The sequence below is a fragment of the Watersipora subatra genome, chromosome 10 (genome assembly GCF_963576615.1).
Source record: "Watersipora subatra chromosome 10, tzWatSuba1.1, whole genome shotgun sequence".
In the NCBI taxonomy this organism is placed as follows: Eukaryota; Metazoa; Bryozoa; class Gymnolaemata; order Cheilostomatida; family Watersiporidae; genus Watersipora; species Watersipora subatra.
In genome coordinates this window covers 40,093,443-40,117,196 of record NC_088717.1, presented here as the reverse complement: position 1 = coordinate 40,117,196, position 23,754 = coordinate 40,093,443, and the positions used below count along the sequence as shown (strand labels likewise).

The 23,754-nt window shown below is 34.5% G+C and overlaps 1 protein-coding gene across 2 annotated transcripts in view; it reads right to left on the bottom strand.

Annotated features, from left to right (window-relative positions):
• The window catches only part of LOC137406543 (uncharacterized), a 52,818-nt gene that overhangs the window by 2,158 nt on the left and 26,906 nt on the right, over positions 1-23,754 (bottom strand). The window contains exons 4-9 of one of the 2 annotated variants that reach the window (XM_068093141.1): positions 21,304-21,444; positions 17,114-17,245; positions 13,981-14,042; positions 10,086-10,269; positions 3,075-3,278; positions 946-1,095 (exon numbers count right to left, since the gene is read on the bottom strand). In XM_068093141.1, the coding sequence (XP_067949242.1) occupies positions 946-1,095; positions 3,075-3,278; positions 10,086-10,269; positions 13,981-14,042; positions 17,114-17,245; positions 21,304-21,444 (873 nt within the window). The remainder of the gene's footprint in view (positions 1-945; positions 1,096-3,074; positions 3,279-10,085; positions 10,270-13,980; positions 14,043-17,113; positions 17,246-21,303; positions 21,445-23,754) is intronic. The other variant, XM_068093142.1, reaches the window with a different exon arrangement.

Below are 23,754 nucleotides of genomic sequence, written 5' to 3'. Positions count from 1 at the left end.
TTTAGCCTTGCAGTTATGCACTTTTGTTATTAGTCTAGTGATTTGAATGTTGGGAGTGCCAATCCAACAAAAAGATGGTTTTTCGTTGCTCATAACTTTATCGCTATAGCTGGACTTACAGACAACAAACATTGAGATTTATAGGTATAGATGTGTCCCCCTTCCCTCTGGGGAGAGGGGGCTGGTAGTCCTCCTTCCCTCTGGGGGGAGGGGTACATGTACCAGCCCCTCCTCCCTCTGGGGGGAGGGGCTGGTAGTCCCCCTTCCCTTTGGGGGAGGGGTACATGTACCAGCCCCTCCTCCTTCTGGGGGGAGGGGCTGGTACAGAGTGGCAATAAAAGCGCAGAAACTCAATTGATGTCACGTAAATAAAACAGCGGGTTGGTAGTATACATATAAATATATATACTAATATATCTAGTGGAAATCTTCTGACTAAAAAGTGCTCAATGCCATAAAGGCAGTGCATATAGAATAATTTAAAAGAAGATAAAAATTTTGACTATTATATTTACACTACTAATAGTTTCATGTTAAAAACACTCATCAGGTGACATTCATTTATAAGATCACTGCCTAGCTTGTATGTTCCTACGTGTATATAAGCTTCTGAGCATAAATGAATGTCACCTGATGAGTGTTTTTAACATGAAACTATTAGTAGTGTGAATATAATTGTCAAAACTCTTATCTTCTTTTAAATTATATATATATATATATACACCAAAATATATAGGTATGTACATATATATATACATATATAATATATATACATATATAACGCATAAGTAATATATTGTGATGTATTATACACATTTTAATATATAATATATATAGTCTCAAGGAAATATTCTTTAAACTCATAGATTCAGTATTATATACATATGTAAAACGCAACACTAGCTTACTATACTAACCTACGTGTATGTTTCATCTATTACTTACACTGAGATTTACCGTCTCAACCTGACTCGGTGGCTTATTTTCCAGAAAGTAAAGTTTGGAGAATATATATATAGACTCAGATATGATGAATATGGCGAGGAAACCTGTGATGGTCAATGAGACATCCATTGCTAGAGCCAGATCATTATTCTGCAAATTTTAAAGACTTTTGTTATTGCAGAATACCATACTGCAAACTTGTTAAAAAAGTTTGCAGATTTGTAAGGCCCTTCAGTAAAATGCTAACTAGCAGATACTGGTAGTTACATCTCGGCTAGGTGTTGGTGGCGGATTTAATAATTTGCTGTTTTGGCGGTTAATGATAGAAGACTTCACGTTAGGCATACAACTATAGCTCAATTTGATGGTGTTACGGTTAAAAATCTTATTTAGAGCAGATTGTTGGTGGAATTCTCTGTCTAAAATTTTGAAGAATTGTTTGCCGAGGTTGGTGTCTATCATCAACAGCCAAAACAGCAAATTATTTAATCCGCCATCAACACCTAGCCAAGATGTACATGTACCTACTAAGAAATGCAATTGTAGAAATAAAACACATTGTCCACTGAAGGGAGAATGCATGGCTAACAATATCATCTATCAAGCCACTGTTCGAACAACAAACTCTACAGAAACCTACATTGGTTTATCATCAACCGAGTTTAAAACAAGGTTCGGAAACCACACCGCATCTTTCCGCCACTGCGAAAAAGGTTTGGCGACCGAACTCAGCAAGTATGCCTGGAATTTGAAAGACCAGGATATTGACTACAACATCGATAGGTGTATTATTACCAGAGTCGCAGTCACTCACAACGACAAACATATGTGTAATCTTTGTATTGTTGAAAAATATTATATTTTATGTAAACCTGAATGGGCGAGCTTAAACAACAAACGAGGTCTTGTTTCCTCATGCCGCCATTTAGGTAATTTTATGCTTTCCAAATTCAAGCCATCCTATAGTTTTAATGTTTTAATCTTTTAGCTTTCATTTGATTGTACTGTATTCCTTTACAAGATTCGCAAGATACATATTACCATTAGTGTCCGATGAGCGCTAAATATTTTAACATCTTTTTAGCATGAAACTTTAAGTTATACAGTTTTTATCAAATTTTACACTGCTCTTTTATTATCTATTAATCTATTATATATATATTATATATGTATTATATATATATATTATTGCTGTACTGCCGATAATTTCATTTAAAACAAATGTTTTATGCTAAATTATGCCATACAAGAACCATAAACAAAGAAAACAACAAAGAGCATCAGTTTGTCAGGTTGCAGGTTCTATAAATACAGCAGCTTTAGTGTTTTTCTGTATTCTCTACCCAGTCAGGCCCTCTACCCTGCTCGCCCCTCCACCTTTCACGGCACTGTACTCGGCCTAGCCCTCTACTTGGCATGGCTCCAGATGAGATGCTCAGATGTAATGGGTAGAGGCCCAGCCTGGCCCTCTACACGACCCAAGCCTCTACCCGGACTGGCCCTCTACCCAGCCTGGCCATTTGCCCGGCTTAGCCTACTACTCGGCCTGGCCCCAGATGAGATGCAAGCTGATTGACCAGTCAACTCAGCCAATGCCCAAGCTGGAGGGGCAAACACTTTAGTATAAAACACCAAGCTGCAGCCTCAGACATGGCAGATCAACAGCAGCTTTCAGAGAAGACTACTCTGTTGTAACAAACGCTCTGCTGTAAACTGGTAATATTTTTAACTTAAATATTCATGTACTTTTATTCTTGACTCCAAGTGGCTGGTTTTTACAAGTTTGCAGAAGTAAAATTTCACAGCAGATCCTTTACAATTCAAAGCCCATTGAGCGTAACTTATTATCTTTTAGCTATTCACACAGAAAACATAACAACAAAAACTTCAATAGTAGACTCACTTGGCCTTAGTTTTTTTATATATTTTTCAAGCATCAGATTTTGCTTCCTAATAGAAGATATGCTGCTGATCTCTCATTGGTTAGCACTCACCAAAACCCTTAACCCTTGTCTATCTAATCCCTGTGTTATGAGGAGCTTGATTCAATACATTCATTTAATATCATTTCCTGCCTAAATGATGAGTTCTGTTATCTTTCGAAACAAACGATTTCTTGTCATACATACATATTTTGTGTTGTCACGAGTGCTCGTTTCATACTGTTTCCTCCAGTCATAACTTGTTGATGATGGGGTTGTTGTGGTATAAGCATCATAAGGAATAAGCTTGAAGCCATTCCTCAATGGAAATGACAAAGAGACAATTGATGAAACCACCATGAAAACTCCGATGAACAGCCCAAGTCCGTTCGAAATAAGGAAGAAGAGAACCTGAACACATATAAATAAATATAAAATAAACAAACTAGAAATTCCCCTGTCATACACCCCACGACCAAACTGATAATGAAAAAAAGAAAGGGTTCTGCTGGTTATTGAAAAAGTAGTTGTCAGCAGGAATTGACAGAGTATAGTGTAAATAAAAGTTGTTCGAGATGATATAAAATAAACTTGAGGGAGAACGATTTCAAAAAGGTGCAAATAACAGTTTATTTTGGAGGTAAAGTTGGGTTGAAACCAGGTATATGATCAATTGGTTAATTGTTGATACTACAGTTGTATTTGGTAGTCTACTATATAAACAGCAATCGTTGTGTGTGTGTGTGCGTGCGTGTGTGAGTGTCCGCCTTATAGAGTACCGTACTTTTCCGACTATTAGCCACTACTAGGTATCTAGGGCGCGTTAACGGGATTCTCCGGTTATTGCGCCTCATAACCTATTCATCGTTTGCCGTTTTCACCCCAAAATGACGTAATAATGACAACTCTACGGCTTTCTTTTAGCTACATGACACGCGATGCTTTTTTTGTCCTCGACGTATTAAGGCTAATTTGTTTTCGGCAAAACGATATCGACAATAGACTCTCTCGATATTAGAATTTGGCGACTAAATTTTATTAATTCTATGAAACACGATGCCGTTTTTGTGAACCTCTATTTCTGGCTTTTCTTAAGGTTCAATTGCTAAATCGCTGTTAAGGTCACTACTTTTCACGCGGACAATAATGTATTATCTCGAGTAGGAGTAACGTCTATATTCTCTCACCTTCGATCAGACAAAGACACTACAATAATTTACTTTTAAATAACATATCGTTGTAGCAGTATCGTCGTATTCAGAGTTTTGGTGGATATCTGTTGGTGGAACAGTAACTTTTTTATACACACTTATGCAAGAATTGTTATTATTAATTCAACATATTCACGAATGTTATTTTGTTTTCTCAGTTCGTATTAATTGTATCATTACCGAATCATCTCATATTGTAATCGTAGCAAAACAGACTCGATTTAGCTATTACTTGCTAATTATTTCACTGTTACATCTAAACCCTTTATAGTCGTTTTATTTTTAAAGATTATTTGACCTGCACGAAACCTTTTTTGTCATTATATGAAGTTTAAAAGTAGTTTGACAAAATAAATTTGAAACCCTTCACAGTTGTTTTAGGTAAAATGGCAAATGTTGTTATATGTTAAATACAAATCAATTTTCTGTTCAGTGTTTTTTTATTACCCGGGCAACGCTGGGTTGTACAGCTAGATGTATTAGCTTACACATCTTTCCTGTTAAATCTAACCAGTTGGTTTTTCGTAATTATTTTCACATTTTACAACAAACATTTGTAAGATTGCTGTAAGATTTATCGCGTAAGATTGCAAGTATCAGTTATTCTCCACTATCTTATATTTACATACATTTACATATAGTAGATATTTAAATTCTCTTATCTCCACTACTTAATAACGTTGGATTTGCCGCTGTTCGTGATAGTGGGTCATGTTCATTTCCTTCAGCAGCCGAGTTACTAATTTTTTCCAGCTACGAGTAGGCCTACTGTAACTTACTATTACAGAACTTTCACGAGAACACCGAGCGTTGTGATACGCTATTGTGGAAAGAAAGAGAGCAGCTGCTATCGACTTACTGTCACCCTGCATCAGCCATGACCAGCTATACGTCGCCTGCTCAAAAGTAGGCACACGCCGAAAACTGTTTCTTCATACGCCCGACAGAAAAACCAAAAATGTTGTCTATCAGCATGTGTTGCGTTGAACTAAGGGAGAGAGAGAGGGAGAGAAAGGGAGAGAGAGAGAGGGAGAGCGAGGAGGAGAGGGGGGGAGAGGGAGAGAAGGAGAGCGAGGAGGAGAGGGGGAGAGAGAGAGAGGGAGAGAAAGAGGGAGAGAGAGAAAGAGGGAGAGAGGGGAGGGAGGGAGGGAGAGAGAGGGGAGGGAGAGACGGAGAGGAGAGAGGGGAGAGAGAGAGAGGGGAGAGACGGAAAGAGGGAGAGAGAGGGGGAAGAGGGAGGGAGAGAGAGGGGAGAGACGGAGAGAGGGGAAAGAGGGAGAGAAGGAGAGAGAGAGGGAGAGCGAGGAGGAGAGAGGGGGGGAGAGAGAGAGGGGAAGGAGAGAGAGAGAGGAGAGAGAAGGAGAAGGAGAGAGGGGAAAGAGGGAGAGATGGAGATGTAACTGCATATTTGGAGTTGTTTTACAGTATGAAAGACAACTCTCAATAAACCTTACGCTGCGCGTGAATCTATTCCTGTAGACGGGTAATGCAGCTAGGTGTAATATAAATCTATATACATAAATTTCACAAAGTCTGTCGTATGTAGGTTTGTAGGATTGATTGTACGGCTATAGATCTGAAAATCTTGAAATAAATATTCCGTACCAAAGAAGATTTGATCTCTGCCGTTTGTTAGTCTGACGCCTTACCCACTAGACTACAGAAATCAAATTGCTAGCTTGCCAATATAAGTCATTATATGAGAGCAAATACCTAACTGTTTTGCGTATGAAGTGGGTCATAGCATAACGTCACGAGAAGCTGTTCGCTCACATTATTAAACTGGCTAATAGCAAAAACTCTCACTACTTCTCATTGTTTATAAAACAAAACGCTTTTCTAATGATATGTAGTTTGATAGTTAGAATGGCAAATGTTGTTATATGTTAAATACAAATCAATTTTCTGTCCAAAGACTTTTTTATTACCCGGGCAATGCCGGGTAGCACAGCTAGTAGATATATAAAGGCGAAAAAGTTCTATTTTAGAAGTATAAGTATAGAAAAATGTTAGGAATGTTGTGAATAGAAAGTATATGGGGAATGTAAAGTTGTATATAAAATAATATAAATGGAATAATGGTATATGATATAGAATAATGTTGTAAATAAATTTATATGTAGGCCCTATATAAGTATATGTAAAGTATTTTGTATACAAACTAATAACAAAGGAAATATATAATAATAGAAATATAGAAAAGGAGACATGTAAAGTGTTTCGAAAAAGTTAATATAGAAAATAATAGAAATAGTTTTGTTAGTAAGTGCAGTGTTCTGTTAAAGGTGGCGCAGTCTAGTCTCCTCTCTTTTACGTTGTAGGATTTGGTCATTGATAGCTAATCGAGTGATGCGCTTCCTAGCGAAGTAAGTCATTGTTTCAAACTCGAGAAAGGGAAGAGTATAGTTCATATTGGAAAAAGTTTGTTTCCTGTTACAACGGTAAAATGTTGAGAGTTGGTTTGTGTGAGTAGATGAATAGTAACTTTAAAATTTTGAAATTGGATTTTACTGATGGTGCGCAAATGTTTCAGTTTCCCTAATAATAGGGAAAAGTATAGTTCAGTAAAATCTAATCTCAATATCTTAAAGTTACTATCCTCAATATTTTACCATTGTAACAGGAAATGAACTTTTTCCAATATGAACTTTCTTCCGGGAGAGAGAGAGAGCAACAAACGATATTCCAAGGGTAATTTCGGCCATAGACTAGTGAAATGTGCACATTTTTCTCGTGAAATGCTCACGGTTTTATGGTTCTACTATCTGTCGCACGGCTTTCTGAGCGTTTTGTTGGCCGGTCCTAATTTTGTTTAAAAAGGCTTGTCAGGTTTTAATGGCGATTTTAGGCCAAATTAATCTTTCTAGTTAAGTATTATCCGATCAGATGAGTAAGTTTTAGGATATTGTCAATACTTTTCAAAGACTTGGTAACATATTTAAATAGGTTTATATGTGTTTTGCATCATTATCATAATTAAATGACTCCACAGAAAAATGGTTAAATTTTTTGATGGGATTTCGGTACAAGGGTTTGGGTATGGCCGTTGTAGAATACTTTTCGGGAGTTTTGTGCACATATGTGTTTATCCTAAAGCTCCCAAACACTCACTTCGCTCATGTTTGGCCATGGGATAAAAACAAATGTAAATAGCGTGAGATACACTTAAATCATAAAGTTAAATTCTGTAGTACACTGTTGAATACAATAGATATCTTCAGCCAATAGTTAGAACTTGCACACATAATTTCTTATTTGTTAATCTATTTATATAAATCTCTGTGTTTTTCGTTTGTCTGTTGGCCGTTTGTCGTCCGTGTGTCCAGTGATAGCGATAATGTTTTAGGAATTAAAAGTCCAGTTTGCACTTGATTCGAACTTGGAACCTTCTAGTTTACAGGCAGACATGCTATTCACTAAACCAAACGGCTACATTGCCATACAATGGAATAATTTTGAGCATGCTCATTACATCAGTTAAAATACTAACGCTTGAAGTGCTTGAAAAAATATTATTGGTTACTGCTAGCACGCTTGAGGTCATTACACATAGCGTAACGATTATTAAAATGGCTTCAAACACGGCTTTTATTATAGTAAAAATCTAGGTTAGCTCAAGTTACTAGCTTGAGTTACTGAAATTTATGGGTAGTTATTTTATTACTCGTGTAATAAAATAATTAACCTTAATTTGAACGCCATGGCGCTCTATTTTTCAACCCATTGCTTAGAGTGGCTCTTTATTAGAGGCGGTGTTCAAATAAAGGGAGTGTTGTACTTTTCAAACACCTCGCCAGGATGCTGAGAAGATAAATTTAATTCTTTCACAGGTGAATCGAATTCTGCCTATATTTTGCTCTTTTCTTCAGGTGGTATGACATTACCCATAAAGAGGCAAAAGATTAGCTAACTTACGTCCAACTTGTCATAGATTTTAAAATAAATATGCACGAGGCAGCTGATACATGCTAGTTGATATCTATTGCTTGCGATTAATCAACGATGATTTTAGAACCTTGCAAGTTTTTGGAGCTTTTAAATTTTTTATTTCGTTTTAAATTTGAAGGTATACTTTCATTTTATAACTATAATTAATATGGTTGCTTAAAAGCTCATTGCATTCATCGATATGTTTGTTACAGTTTGCAGCCCAAACTGGTTTTTTATGCGCAATAGAACAGAGTTACTAGCATTGATCTATTGTTAGCAGAGTTTATATAACCGAAATGATGCTATGAATTAATATGGTATAAATATGCAAATTTATAAGTTTTATAATAATAATAATTTATTAAATGCTACAAAGATATATTTAAGAACAAGTGACATAAAAAACAATAATTATAATTTATAATATATGCAACAAAAAATTTGACATTTTAAAACAAATATTTACATTTTCAAAAACAAAAATATTAGCATCGTTTGCTCGGACAAGTGCACTCTGACTGTTGCTTTCCTTTGAAACCATTTTATATTCTTCTGGCTGTTCAATACTTTCCAGTGTCTTTTGGCCTCAACTCCTTTTTTGCAACGTTAAGCTAGTCGATATTAGCGTCTAAACAATTTTTAGCAGAGAAAACCTTTTACGTGGCGTCATTTTGAATAGAAACTTCTAGCATGAATAAAGAGAAACTGTGTTTAATCAAAATAGCCTCAAAATGTTAGCCTAAAAATACATAGGGCCACATTTTTCAGGGTAAAGGCAAAACCTTTTCCTACATCGAAGTATCAAGACAGTGTTAAAGAGGAACTACTGATACAGTCACTAATTATTTTTATTAATTATTAAAAAAGACTTACAGTTGGAAAATAGACTTTGGTACGAACAAAAACAACGAACAAATTAATTTTTGTGATGTAATTGAGTCAATATTAGTACGGTTTTGTGGACACTTTTCTGCTGATCACTCGCTATTATGGGTTCGTGAAGATTGAGATTGTCAAATAGAAGTGACATTCAATTGAAGGGTGGCACTCTATTTTTCAACCCTTCTCCCATAGTGGCGCTCAAATAGAGGTGCCGTTCAAATACAGGTTTTATGGTGTTTGTGTCCAGTACTGTAATCTTTACTATTGTAAGATCCATGTTCGTTAATCCGTTTGTCTATCCAAAGCCAAGCTAATGGTGTTCGCCAAAAAATTGCCTCACACGGGAATTGAACATTGAAACTCCATTTTACAAACCGAGGGTAAATCACTACACCACTCAGCTACCTTACCACTTCATTGGATAATTGCGCATATAGTGATTACTCACAACGATCTCTCATGGTGCACGGGACTGTCAGGCGTACTAGTTGTAATGACATTTTCAGAACAGGTTTGGTAAAGCATTTTTGCTATTACCATAATGCCACTATTACCAGATGCGCATTGGCTATCTGACCAATACTTCATACCGGCATTCCTATTATACAGCAACATTTATAGAGGATGTAAATCATTTGCTAGATGTTGGTGTGGTGTTGAGCTCATCTTAGTTTAAAGAGTTAAAGTTTTACTATAATAAGAACCGTGTTTGTCCATCTTTCTGTTCGAAGCTATGCTTACAGTTTAGGAAAAAATACTTCTTCCAATGAGATTTGAACTTGTGATTTGGTAGACCGGCACTATACCATCAGTGACAATCAACCGTCGAGCTAAATTTTGGAATAATTGTGCACATAGTTATTACATCTGGTACATTTTACAACTGCCAGAGTACTAGTAATAATACTAGTAATGATAATAGTAATGATAATAGTAATGATAACAGTAATGATAACAGTAATGATAATAGTAATGATAATAGTAATGATAATAGTAATGCTAATAGTAATGATAATAGTAATTATAATATTAATGATAATAGTAATGATGATAGTAATGATAATAGTAATGATAATAGTAATGACAATAGTAATAATACTAGTAATGATAATAGTAATGATAATAGTAATGATAATAGTAATGATAATAGTAATGATAATAGTAATGATAATACATAAACAATGCAAAGTCTTACCCAATGTTTCTTTTGGGGGAGACAAGCGGCAAAGCTGGTGATAGATAGAAAGAAAAAGGAGCAACCAAACGCAATACCAGTTCCAAACTCGCCATTAATACTGTATGGGCTACCATTTCCTGTTATACTGACGATTCCCAAAGATAAAATGACTAGAGACAAGAAGAACTCAATGAAGGCTAGTCTGTAATAGAAACGGCTCAAGTCAGGTAGGTTTACTGTAGTAAGGAACTTTTTGTAACTCAGTGTATTGCTATCTCAAGCTTCAACTATACACCCATGTCTGTGTAACTGAGAGAGAGAGTATAGAGTGAGCTCCTACGGTCTGAGCCTATATAAATAGAGGTAAATTCTTGCAACTGCGGCATACATTCATTGGCATCAGAGTAATAAGTTTAGTCTTCAACGCACCTTGTATGTATGCCTAAATTTTTATTGGCGTTAGTAATCATCAACAAAATGGTGCCAAAACAAAAATCAAAAGACAGAAATAAGGAATTATTTAGTGAGGTGAACTAAAGTGTTTTAAAAGTTGGTAATCTAATAATATTACGGAAGAGTTGGAATAGTGAATTGTAGTTTGAAGCAACAGAAAGTTCATAAACTGAAACATATGGTGGTGGATTTAGTGTGTTGGTGTAATAGAATAAAAAACAAGGTTTATTGTTTGTGTGGAAGGATAAATTCAAATATTAGGGCATGATTTATGCAGAACTTTAAAAGCCATAGCACAAATGCAGAAATGAGCAAGTTTGGGATAAAGCATTATGTTCAAATATTCTTTGTTGTGATTGGTCGAAGTGTGGTGAGCTGAAATGTGATTGGTCAAAGTGTGGTGAGCTGAAATTTGATTGGTCGAAGTGTGGTAAGCTGAAATGATCCTTTGTGCATTTAGTGGTTTTGAAGGCTGAGCTGTTGGCTTAGATAAACAAATATGTGGAATTGTTTTTGACTTTACGTATAAGCTGTAGGCTGATATGCCATGATTTATGTATGATATCTTGAATACAAATTCTCAATTCTCTTTCTTTAGTTAAAAATCAACTTACACAATTTTGTTTACATTTTATTAGAAAGGATTGGGATTTTTTATCATTAGCAATTTTTGTTATGTTTGAGGGGATCTGACAGCTAGGATGTTTTTAGATTATAATTGATAAAACTTGATCGCAGTTAAAAGGCTCAGAGAAAAATACTTGCGAAAGGCGTCAGTAGTTGTTATCGCTCCGATAGTTTATGATGGCTGTGTGGTTCAAGTTTAAACGTTATGCCCCTCTACTCTGTTGGTCTCTTTGCAATTATAGACCTCATAATCACACTTTCAACTGAGCTGAAACAGCTTAGCAATCAGATCACCTCAAACACCAAAACCAACCGCAAATTACAAAGAAATACCGATACTTTCTATTTAATTCTACAATTTTGTGTATGTTTATATATAAGTTACAAATAAATAGCATTGCGATATTCCACTTTCACTATTTCATATATCAGACATTTAATAAAAAAACAAAAATCAAGTAAGATGGAATAACAACAGTCTGCTTAACAGTCTTAACTCATGAATAGTGTAGTGAGCCAAGCAATAGTAGTTATTTATTATTGTCAAATCTTAAAAGCAATTATGGCAAATTTGTTCAAATTTTACATAATTAGGTCAAAAGATTTTGTAAGTAAAAATGAATGCAAGTTGAAGTTTAACCAATCAAATTCAGCTAAAAACAAATACAACCAGAATGTTGATTACAATTAAATAAAAACAAATACAACCAGAATGTTGATTACAATTAAATAAAAACAAATACAACCAGAATGTTGATTACAATTAAATAAAAACAAATACAACCAGAATGTTGATTACAATTAAATAAAAACAAATACAACCAGAATGTTGATTACAATTAAATAAAAACAAATACAACCAGAATGTTGATTACAATTAAATAAAAACAAATACAACCAGAATGTTGATTACGATTAAATAAAAACAAATACAACCAGAATGTTGATTACAATTAAATAAAAACAAATACAACCAGAATGTTGATTACGATTAAATAAAAACAAATACAACCAGAATGTTGATTACAATTAAATAAAAACAAATACAACCAGAATGTTGATTACAATTAAATAAAAACAAATACAACCAGAATGTTGATTACGATTAAATAAAAACAAATACACCCAGAATGTTGATTACAATTAAATAAAAACAAATACAACCAGAATGTTGATTACAATTAAATAAAAACAAATACAACCAGAATGTTGATTACGATTAAATAAAAACAAATACAACCAGAATGTTGATTACAATTAAATAAAAACAAATACAACCAGAATGTTGATTACGATTAAATAAAAACAAATACAACCAGAATGTTGATTACAATTAAATAAAAACAAATACAACCAGAATGTTGATTACAATTAAATAAAAACAAATACAACCAGAATGTTGATTACGATTAAATAAAAACAAATACAACCAGAATGTTGATTACAATTAAATAAAAACAAATACAACCAGAATGTTGATTACAATTAAATAAAAACAAATACAACCAAAATGTTGATTACGATTAAATAAAAACAAATACACCCAGAATGTTGATTACAATTAAATAAAAACAAATACAACCAGAATGTTGATTACAATTAAATAAAAACAAATACAACCAGAATGTTGATTACGATTAAATAAAAACAAATACAACCAGAATGTTGATTACAATTAAATAAAAACAAATACGACCAGAATGTTTTTTTTAGCAATTTTTTAAATTTTGTATTAGTAAGAATAACGTTTGTAAAGCTATTATATTTATACTAAAAGGCTGTTATTATGCTTAACAACATTGTCTCTGACCTTGCTTAATGGGATTTCAAGCATTTTGATGCGTTCAGAAAACAATGAAAATTAGCACAAGTATCAACAAATCACATGTTTACTAATGTAATCACATGTTTACTAATGTAATCACATGTTTACTAATGTAATCACATGTTTACTAATGTAATCACATGTTTACTAATACCAGTTTTAAAATGTACACCTTCATTTTTTATTTAAAGCTTCATACATTTGTCACTTTTTGGGCAGCTTACAGGCTGACTTTATATATAAAGTCAGTTATTGTGTTGCAATTATTCTACACACTTCTTTATCCAATCCAACTTAAAAGCTCAGCTTCCAAAAGATTGAAATATAATTTTTGTAACAAGCCAAAAAAGAAAAGCTTTACATGTATATGTAAACCAGACAATGGTTTTTTCAATTGTCAAACTTCATTGTTTCAAGCTCGAAGTGGCCAGCAACTATACTAACCGCTTGAGTTGAAATCAGTAAGTTACCTCAAGCTACTCAGTGAAGTTAGCTGCTAACTAAACCTTTGTATTAAAATTTGGTTCTTTGGTAACACCAAGGTACTAATCATGGTAACTAGATGGTAATTAGGTAGCGAGTTGACTCCTAACCCTTTTTAATATTTGTAATTAGTAATTACAGATGTAGAAACGTTACAATAATAATACAATATATTAACTAAATATCGTACCAACTAATACAATATTTCTCAACTGCACAGTCTGATTAATAAAATGTAAAGTTAATATGTTTGATTTTAACTACTAGCTAGCAGCAATGTTACTATTAGCTGATCTATCAACTACTAACCAAGTAATATTTCAAAAATGTTTAACAACTAATAGTTGTGTTTGCTGACTTAATTTGATTCATAATGTGACTTGTAGTTCAGCTCTAAAACTTTCATAAATAAGGAAAACAGATTTATGTTATTGAGGCCTAACATGATTTACTTGCTATCAATATTTACACTATTCTGTGTTGTTTAGTAAATTGTTCTCAATCAGTTATAATATATGCACTTACCCTAGCAGTATGTTATGATCCGTCTTAGTATCCCTTTGTGGAGAAACTGCTGAATTAGGTACCTGTAATTTAGAAATTTTTGTAGTATGCCTAAACTGTTGGTTAGAATTTTTGACCTACTCATAAATCAACTAAAAAGTGAACATAGCAATACTTTAATAAACAGTTGACATATTCAGTGAAAATCTTATAAAATTATGTGTTGTTACTGCAAAATGACATAGAAAGTGAAGACAACAATAACGGATTGATGTTTTCGCAGACACTACATATACTTGTACTTGCGCTCGTATAAATTTAGTAATCTCCCTAGCGTAGAAGCTAGCTCATAAAATATCAAAGAGAAATAAGAAAAGTAAAAGTGGCTTAAAAAATTGTGGCCAAATAGAAGAAACTTAAATTTACAACTTCTGTAGATTGTAAGTGCGCACTGGAGCTATTGATACATGCACACAAACATTAGTTAGCATTGAACAAAGGTATTTAAGCAATAACTGATGTCTATTGGACATACCTTGATGTCTGGTATAGAACCAATGAGATTACACGGATCTATTGGACAGAACACTAATTATAAAATAAAAATTAGTGATAAATAAAATAAGTACAGAATAAAAAGAAACTATGGGTGGTCTGAGCATACTTATTAGATCTTTTAAAAAAAATTAAGAATGAGTAAAATACTTAATTGAACGAAATTAAAACATTAACAATACTAACAACAGTAAAAAAGTGAAGTGTAAATATTTAGACTAACCGCAATGCAAATGGCAGTAGTCTTACTCCATCACCTTAGAAATATAATCAACTAAAATTCAAAACACTAAATCTACTAACAGACATTTGACCTGCCGGTTGACAACATACACAGACTGTACATCAGATATACTCACAGCTATTCGACCTGTCGGTTGACAACATACACAGACTGTATGGCAGATATACTCACAGCTATTTGACCCGTCGGTTGACAACATACACAGACGTTACATCAGATATACTCACAGCTATATGACCTGTCGGTTGACAACATACACAGACTGAACAGCAGATATACTGACAGCTATTTGACCTGTCGATTGACAGAATACACAGACTGTATGGCAGATATACTCACAGCTATTTGACCCGTCGGTTGACAACATACACAGACTGTACGGCAGATATACTCACAGCTATTCGACCTGTCGGTTGACAACATACATGGACTGTACAGCAGATATACTCACAGCTATTTGACCTGTCGGTTGACAACATACACAGACTGTATGGCAGATATACTCACAGCTATTCGACCTGTCGGTTAACAACATACACAGACTGAACAGCAGATATACTCACAGCTATTCGACCTGTTGGTTAACAACATACACAGACTGAACAGCAGATATACTGACAGCTATTTGACCTGTCAGTTGACAGAATACACAGACTGTATGGCAGATATACTCACAGCTATTTGACCAGTCGGTTGACAACATACACAGACTGTATGGCAGATATACTCACAGCTATTTGACCTGTCGGTTTACAAAATACACAGACTGTATGGCAGATATACTCACAGCTATATGACCTGTCGGTTGACAACATACACAGACTGTATGGGGAATATACTCACAGCTATTTGACCCGTCGGTTGACAACATACACAGACTGTATGGCAGATATACTCACAGCTATTTGACCCGTGGGTTGACAACATACACAGACTGTACAGCAGATATACTCACAGCTATATGACCTGTCGGTTGACAACATACACAGACTGTACGGCAGATATACTCACAGCTATTTGACCTGTCGGTTGACAACATACACAGACTGTATGGCAGATATACTCACAGCTATTTGACCTGCCGGTTGACAACATACACAGACTGTACATCAGATATACTCACAGCTATTCGACCTGTCGGTTGACAACATACACAGACTGTATGGCAGATATACTCACAGCTATTTGACCCGTCGGTTGACAACATACACAGACGTTACATCAGATATACTCACAGCTATATGACCTGTCGGTTGACAACATACACAGACTGAACAGCAGATATACTGACAGCTATTTGACCTGTCGATTGACAGAATACACAGACTGTATGGCAGATATACTCACAGCTATTTGACCCGTCGGTTGACAACATACACAGACTGTACGGCAGATATACTCACAGCTATTCGACCTGTCGGTTGACAACATACATGGACTGTACAGCAGATATACTCACAGCTATTTGACCTGTCGGTTGACAACATACACAGACTGTATGGCAGATATACTCACAGCTATTTGACCCGTCGGTTGACAACATACACAGACTGTACGTCAGATATACTCACAGCTATTCGACCTGTCGGTTAACAACATACACAGACTGAACAGCAGATATACTCACAGCTATTCGACCTGTTGGTTAACAACATACACAGACTGAACAGCAGATATACTGACAGCTATTTGACCTGTCAGTTGACAGAATACACAGACTGTATGGCAGATATACTCACAGCTATTTGACCAGTCGGTTGACAACATACACAGACTGTATGGCAGATATACTCACAGCTATTTGACCTGTCGGTTTACAAAATACACAGACTGTATGGCAGATATACTCACAGCTATATGACCTGTCGGTTGACAACATACACAGACTGTATGGGGAATATACTCACAGCTATTTGACCCGTCGGTTGACAACATACACAGACTGTATGGCAGATATACTCACAGCTATTTGACCCGTGGGTTGACAACATACACAGACTGTACAGCAGATATACTCACAGCTATATGACCTGTCGGTTGACAACATACACAGACTGTACGGCAGATATACTCACAGCTATTTGACCTGTCGGTTGACAACATACACAGACTGTATGGCAGATATACTCACAGCTATTTGACCTGTCGGTTGACAGAATACACAGACTGTATGGCAGATATACTCACAGCTATATGACCCGTCGATTGACAACATACACAGACGTTACATCAGATATACTCACAGCTATATGACCCGTCGATTGACAACATACACAGACGTTACATCAGATATACTCACAACTATTTGACCTGTCGGCTAAAAACATACACGGACTGTACGGCTGATATACTCACAGCTATTTGACCTGTCGATTGACAACATACACAGACTGTATGGCAGATAAAGCTACAAGCAAAGGCCAAAGCCAGCTCCAATAAGCCAATGGTTGTAAGTAGACAGTCGAGAACGACTATTACATCAAGGTTCTACAAAAATGTTTAAATTCTACCTAGCTTATTCATCTTTTTACATGTAAAATTCTAACAATAATTACTAGTGTAAACCCACATTAATCTAATACAGATAAAAACTGTAATTCTTTTGAACAGCTTACATGAGACTACATCCCATATTATCTCAAAACAATAGCCGTGCAAAAATATACATTACATCCTTGATGGTTAACTGTAGTACTAACCATGGAGTTATCTCCCCCTAGAGTGATAACTACACGAGCGTTTCCAGTGCCAACAAAGGAGCGTTTAGGCCACGCCTCTTTTTTGTGCTAGTCAGTCGTAGTGATTGACTAGATCAATAACATCAGCCATGAGAAAGGGTAAACAAGGATCATGAATTTCCAGTTAAGATAGTAATTAATGCTCATATTAAAGAAATGATGATTATAGTTTATTACTCTAATATATGCTTATTATTTAAAGCAATTCAATACCTACCAGGATCGCTAAACATATTATGGAAATTTTTACTTTTTCATATCCATTTCCATCAATGATATGCGGCCCCCACACCCCCATACAGCAATGATATACAGCCAATGATATACGGCCCCCCTGTATATCATTGTTTCCATAAACATAAATACTTCCATAATTTTAGGAAGATGGATATGGAAATTTTATTTTAGAAATATGGAAATGTTATTGAAATGGAAATAATATGGAAATGAATTATGGAAATGTTATGGAAATGGAAATAATATGGAAATAAATTATGGAAATGTTATGAAAATAGAAATAACATGGAAATGAAGAAGGGAAATGTTATAGAAATGGTAATAATATGTAAATGAATTATGGAAATGTTATGGAAATAGAAATAATATGGAAATGAAGTAGGGAAATGTTATGGAAATGAAATGATTTATGGAAATGTTATGGAAATGGAAATAATATGTAAATGAATTATGGAAATGTTATGGAAATGGAAATAGTATGGAAATAAATTATGGAAATGTTATGAAAATGGAAATAATATGGAAATGAAGTAGGGAAATTTTATGGAAATGGAATGATTTATGGAAATGTTATGGAAATGGAAATAATATGGAAATAGATTATGGAAATGAAAATAATATGGAATTGTCATGGAAATGGAAATAATATGGAAATGAATTATGGAAATATTATGAAAATGGAATTAATATGGAAATAAATTATGGAAATTTTATGGAAATGATATGGAAAGGAATTATGGAAATGGAAATTGTGACATACACGTAATCCCTGATACCTACTTGACTTGCAAAGGCACTGAATAGATAGTGTTAAGTAAGTGAGTTAATGCAATCAGTTACTCCAATGATATACAGCCCCCACACATGGGGGGCTGTATATCATTGGTTACTCATAGATAAGATAGATATTCATACTGGGGTTATATTGCATTGGTGTGATGGGAAGCTAATCGACTGCCATCAACTATGAGCTGAACTACCCGAGTTGCCCGAGTAATAAAAAAGTCTTTGGACAGAAAATTTATTTTTGTATAACATTTACCATTCTAACTTTTAAATTTCATATCATGAGAAAATATTTTTAAGCAGTTCAAATGAATTAAGAGGAAAAAGAAAACAACTGTAAAAGTTTTCAAGCTTTTTCAAACAACTACAACTTTTAAATTTCATATCATGAAAGAAGTTTTTTGTTGAAATGAATTAGGAAGAAAAATGAAACTGCAAATGTGTTTAAATGTGAATGTGAAATAGTTAGCAAATGATGGCTAAATATAATCTGTTTAGCTATGATTACAATAAAAAACTATTTAATAAATAAAGTAATAAAAAAGTCTTTTTTATTTTTAAATAATTATAATTTAGTATAATTAAGTATAATTTATTTTTATCTAACATATAGCAACATTTGCCACTCTAACTTTCAAAATTTTTGCTTGCTTTCATCAAGCAAAGATGTCCACTAACTAGTGGACATCTTTGCTTTAAGCTAGTCTATGTATTTGATTGATATGTATTGAAATCTAATATTACATGCAAAGGCTGTTTGTGAACTGTGGTGTCAATGAATCACTCTATCACCATACAATGTCAATACTTTCAGTTGATGGCAGTCGATTAGCTTCCCATCACACCAATGTAATACAACCCCAGTATGACTATCTTTCTTATCTATGAGTAACCAATGATATACAGCCCCCCATGTGTGGGGGCTGTATATCATTGGAGTAACTGGTTGCATTAACTCACTTACTTAACACTATCTATTCAGTGCCTTTGCAATGCATGTAGGTATTGATTTGCTTTAAATAATAAGCATATATTAGAGTAATAAACTATAATCATCATTTCTTTAATATGAGCAATAATTACTATCTTAACTGTGGAAATTCATGATCATTCTCATGGCTGATGTTATCGTTCTGTCAATCACTGCGATTGACTAGCACAAAAAAGGGGCGTGGCCTAAACGTTCCTTGTTGGCACCGGAAACGCTCGTGTTGTTGATGGCACAGTTATCACTCTAGGGGGAGATAACTCTATGGTACTAACAACCAACCTAATAACTAGACTAAATGTTAATTATGGCAATAACAACTAAATCAAATGTCAACTATGACAGTTAACATATGTTACGTTAGCATAACATATTATGTTAGCATAACATATGACATACATGTGTGTATCTTAAAATTTTTAACATTCTAAATAACATTCAAGTAAATCATTAAATTTTAAATTTAAATTCAAAGTGAAACTTTAAAAATTAGATTTATTAAAGCATATTTCTTGGCATTAAAATTGCGAATGCAATCTTGTGTAGCACAAACTAACTGAAAGCAAAAATGGCAATAATTATTCTATAGAAATATATTTAAGGTTTATCACTGTTTATTTCTAGATACTCCAAGAAATACTTGATACTTAATAATAACAATGATATAGACCCCACTGGATAGATGACTGGCATCATGTTAGCCGGGTTTAATGATCGAGCTCTGTTAGGAGTTAGGAGTTCTCGCGGTGCGGTCTCATTGCCTTGTTAGGCTTTTTGGCATAGGTTTTTATTTCAGATGTGTCAATCACGGATAACAAACCATGAATCAGCAACCCTTGAATTTCTACAGTGTAGGGGTAATAACCAACCAAAAAATGAATTCATGGAAAATAAAAAATTTCAAATTACCTTTTTTTTTTATAAATTTTGAGATTTTAGGGGTCGCAGTATATGCTTGAAGTTGAAAATAATTTACCCGAAATCACCCGAACAGCGTCTTTTTTTCTCTAGTTTTATATTAATATTTTGCCACCCCTAAGTTAAAATGACAAAGTCTTTCATCGTTGTCATATTGTTTGACCTGGCCAATCAGATGGGACAGCAGGCAAAGCTGTGCAGTGCAGTTTTCATACTCAAAATCTAAATCTAAAACCAAATTTGGCCCATTATACAATGGGGACTATTGATATCACGAATGCTTGTGAATGGCAACTGACTGATCATAACGGTGACAATATTGGGCAACTATATTTATCCGACAACAAAATGAAACCAACAGGTCAGTAAAATAACCACCATTGTTCATAATATTTGTACATTAACAAGAGGCTTTATTCAGCATATTTCTTTGTTTGGGTGCAGTGTTCGAGTGCAGTGTTCGGGTGCAGTGTTCGAGTGCAGTGTTCGGGTGCAGTGTTCGGGTGCAGTGTTCGGGTGCAGTGTTCGAGTGCAGTGTTCGGGTGCAGTGTTCGGGTGCAGTGTTCGAATGCAGTGTTCGGGTTCAGTGTTCGGGTGCAGTGTTCGGGTGCAGTGTTCGGGTGTTGTGTTCGGGTGTTGTGTTCGGGTGCCGTGTTCGAGTGCAGTGTTCGGGTGCAGTGTTCGAGTTCATCCCAACAGAGCTCGATTAAGAAACCCGGCCCACATGATGCCTATCACCTACTCTGTGGGGGTTTATATCATTGATAATATTAACTACAAGGCAGAGCTGTCTAGAGATCAATGATCATTGCATAAGTTGGTCATAGTATTTAAAGAAGTTGTCATGCAATAGATGCATTGTTATAGGTAACACTTGCCTCGCAGTTCATCTTCATGAGGCTGTATCTGGCTTCTTGGCAAGGATGGGCTGAAGCACTTTTCAGCGAAATCGATGATGTAACGACTAATGCTAAAGAGCTGACAACTCCTAGTTTATTCAATATGCCACATATTTTCACCTGCCATCACATAAAAGCTATTAGCGGATGATCATAAACCTCAAATATAAACTTCTACGCGCCCATTTTAAAACTAAAAATAAGTTATGGAGCTTGTAATAAAGAATATTTTTTGTATTTTAGCAGAATTGAAATAAACCAAATTCATGCGTAAGTATAAAAGATAACCAAACATCTACAGCTAAACATTCTCAAGTTACCAAATGCTTATCAACTTTTCTACTGGCATCTACATTGGTTTCGAATGTGAAGCAGTTAGTATCATTGCTAAATTTTACTATTAAAGCAGAAGATTTCTTTTTACAATTCTCTTAATGCTAATCCCACGACCAAACAAGAGTGAAGCGATTGATTGGGAGATTTATGATAAATGCACATGTGCACACAACTCCCGAAAAATTATCCGTTAACGGCCGTCACCAAACCCTTGCAACAAAATCCTATCAACAAATTTAACTATTTTTCAGTAAAGTCGTTTAAGTATAATAATGATACAAAGCGCATATAAACCTATTTAAATATGTTACCAAGCCTTTGAAAGGTTACCGCAAACTCCTAAAACTAACCCATCTGATCGGATTATACATAAATAGACAGATTTATTAATACGAAAATCATCACAAAACGCTTGAAAAGCTTGGTTTAATAAAAGTTAAGACCGGAAATTGAAACGCCGAGCGACAGAAAATAGAACGATAAAGTCTTGCGCATTTCACAAAAAAAACGTGCACTTTTCACCAGTCTATAGCATTGTTGAATTACCGAAGGTTTCGACAATTAACATAGGAGTACAGAAATCATTTCATTTTTGCCGATTTCAATTTTTTCATTTTCAATTTCATTTGCCGACACATTTAAGTACATGTATTTTCGAATTCTAACTGATGTCCAACGCAGTGTAAGTAAAGGGAAAGACGATGATATTTTTTCTAACGCTTCTAATGAGATTATTACAATAGTTAATTATAGATTTGAATGACTACAGAACAATGGCTACGTAGTACAGATTTTCTAAAAATCTATATAAATATCACAACTTTGTGATATTGACTGCTAATATTGCATTTCTCAACCATCAGTACCCTTTCTTTTTTCCAATATCACTTTGGTCGTGGGCTGTATGACAGTGGAATTTCTAGTATAAATAATTACTAGTTTGTACACCTCTTGTGATCAAACAAATTTAAGTTTTTTAACCTCGTAGTATGATCAGATCGAGCAAAAACTAATTTAATAATTCTAAATTACTTTGTTGGTTAAACTTTGTAATTGGTAGATGACAAAATAAAATTGTAGCGACTTGCTCATTGTTCTTTGTAGTAAAAATTTAAAACATACATTTTGAAAGCTAATACATTATCAATCTCCAAAACTGCTGCCAGAAACAACTTGAATTACTTAGCTTTAGCGCTGACCGGCTTTTGCTTTCATATCATCGGCTTCATCCATTATTTAAAGCTGCCAAGTCTTGCTTCATCCCTTCGGAAGCAGTGAACTGAAACTTTTACAAGTGTATTGTTTGAAAGGAAATAGTTTTCCATACTTGAGTTCTGTAATTTAAATCTATTTCTCAACTCAATTTTTATTTATTATTGGTTTATTGTTTGTAAACATTCTGGAAGAGCATGTTCAAGGTTTCACAACACTTGACTGCAGTAATTCAGCGTTTATCTGTTCGGAACATAATCAGCATTTGACTATGACATTAAATTTGCTTCAGAAACCAAAACCTTGAGTTGGAACAAATAAACACTATAATAAACAGACTTGCTTCTGTGGCGCATTCAAATAAATTCAGCAATTTACAGAGATATAAAATATAAACAACGACACTCATAATAATTGAACGGCTAAAATGTTGTATGTGTTTTAGTATAGCGTGTACTCGCATATAACTTACACTCGTGCATAACGCGCACTCATGTAAATTTTGCACACGTGTATAATGGACACTCGTGTATAATGTACACTCGCATATAACTTACACTTATGCATAATGTACACTCGTGTATAATGGACACTCGTGTATAATGTACACTCGCATATAACTTACACTTATGCATAATGTACACTCGTGTATAGGGTAGACTCGTGTATAATGTACACTCGCATATAACTTACACTTATGTACAATGTACACTCGTGTATAAAGCCCATCCTTAATTTTTGAATGAAAAATGGTTGTTTTTTCTTGAGTCAAACAAAGTGAGAATTTCTGTTGAAGACATGCGGTCATGACAAAAAATCCTTTCATAGCATTGTTTGTCGTTTGTAAGCAAAGTAGTGTTGGCATCCTTGCTATAACAAGCG